The sequence below is a fragment of the Phyllostomus discolor genome, chromosome 6 (assembly GCF_004126475.2).
Source record: "Phyllostomus discolor isolate MPI-MPIP mPhyDis1 chromosome 6, mPhyDis1.pri.v3, whole genome shotgun sequence".
NCBI classification, from domain to species: Eukaryota; Metazoa; Chordata; class Mammalia; order Chiroptera; family Phyllostomidae; genus Phyllostomus; species Phyllostomus discolor.
This window is the reverse complement of record NC_040908.2, coordinates 158276034-158277580: the sequence shown is the minus strand read 5'-3', so window position 1 is coordinate 158277580 and position 1547 is coordinate 158276034. Positions and strand designations below refer to the sequence as shown.

Below are 1547 nucleotides of genomic sequence, written 5' to 3'. Positions count from 1 at the left end.
CTGAGGACATCAATTTCTTAATCTATAAGATAAAAAATACTACATAGCTTTGAAAATTATTTATTCTGTATCAAAGTGTGCTACTTATTCCAATAAGGTGCTGTATTATTATTTTATCAATTCACATTAAATTTGAAATATTGCAGAGAGTATGTTTACTTAAAGAGAATGTGCATTGTTGAGCTCTTTTTCTAAGTGCTGACAAACAGGAAGAACCAGCAGTGTAAAGGCTAAGACTTGCATTTCCTTCCTCCAGAACAAGGCATTTCCAGACCTGAGTGATGACCATTGAGAACTGCACCGTGTTTACAGACTTCATACTCTTAGGACTCTCTGGTAGGCAGGATGTGCAGCAGGGACTCTTTGTGCTCTTCCTGCTGGTTTATGGCATCACTGTGATTGCCAACCTAGGGATGGTCCTGCTAATCAGCATGGACCCCCGACTCCACACACCCATGTATTATTTCCTAAGCAATTTGTCTTTCTGTGATGTCTGCTACTCCTCCTCTGTCTCCCCCAAGATGCTGGCTGATTTCTTATCTCAGCAAAAGAAGATTGCATATAACTTATGCATGATGCAAATGTTCTTTTTTGGTGTTTTTGCAGCTGTGGACTGTGTCATTCTGTCTGTGATGGCATATGACCGTTATGTAGCCATTTGTAATCCACTTTTGTATACTGTTACTATGTCCAGGAGAGTGTGCATTCAGCTGGTGGCCATTGCCTACACTGCAGGTCTTATGGATATCACCATCTTTACATATTGCACAACTCGATTGTCATTCTGCAAGTCCAATATCATCAATCATTTTTTCTGTGATATGCCACCCTTACTAGCCCTCTCCACCTCAGACACAACCACCATTGAAATAGCAATGACCATTTCCTGTAGCTGTGTTGTGGGGTCGAGCCTCATCACTGTTTTCCTCTCCTACAGCTACATCATGACTACCATCCTTTGCATGAAGTCAGCTGCAGGCAGACGCAAAGCCTCCTCTACCTGTACCTCCCATATAACTGCTGTGGCTATATTTTATGGGACACTCTTTTTCATGTATTTTAGACCTAGTTCCAGTTACTCCATGGATACTGACAAAGTGGCCTCTGTTTTCTACACAGTTGTCATCCCCATGTTAAACCCACTGATCTACAGTTTGAGGAATAAGGATGTGAAAGGTGCCCTGAAAAGAGCAGTTGGCACTAAATTATGTACTTGGTGAAAGTGTGTTCAGTCACAAAGGTTTTATTTGTAGATCTTCACACCTAAAGTTTATGGACTTGGTCACAGTTCTCTATCACAAGTACAATTCTGGATATTTTCTTACCCACATTTATGTCTAAACTGAACATGAAGAATAGTCATCATAAATCTTTATGTCTTTGAACCAAAGGAAAGAGGTAATAGGTTTACTCTACTGTTTTGCAAAGAGCATCTTTGTATACTACTCTGCTCTTTTCATGAGTATATATATCCCAGAGTGATATGAGCATAGTACCATCTTCATCCATGTTTAAAGATTCAGTTTTTGAAGCAATGGTTTTAATAA

General features: G+C 39.7%; 1 protein-coding gene across 1 annotated transcript; it reads left to right on the top strand.

The window, feature by feature from the left end:
- Positions 1-281: 281 nt before the first annotated feature.
- On the top strand, positions 282-1220 carry LOC114499060 (olfactory receptor 1052-like). Its single transcript, XM_028515016.1, has one exon. It carries the CDS (start codon positions 282-284, stop codon positions 1218-1220), a length of 939 nt encoding a protein of 312 aa, XP_028370817.1.
- The last annotated feature ends 327 nt before the right edge of the window (positions 1221-1547 follow it).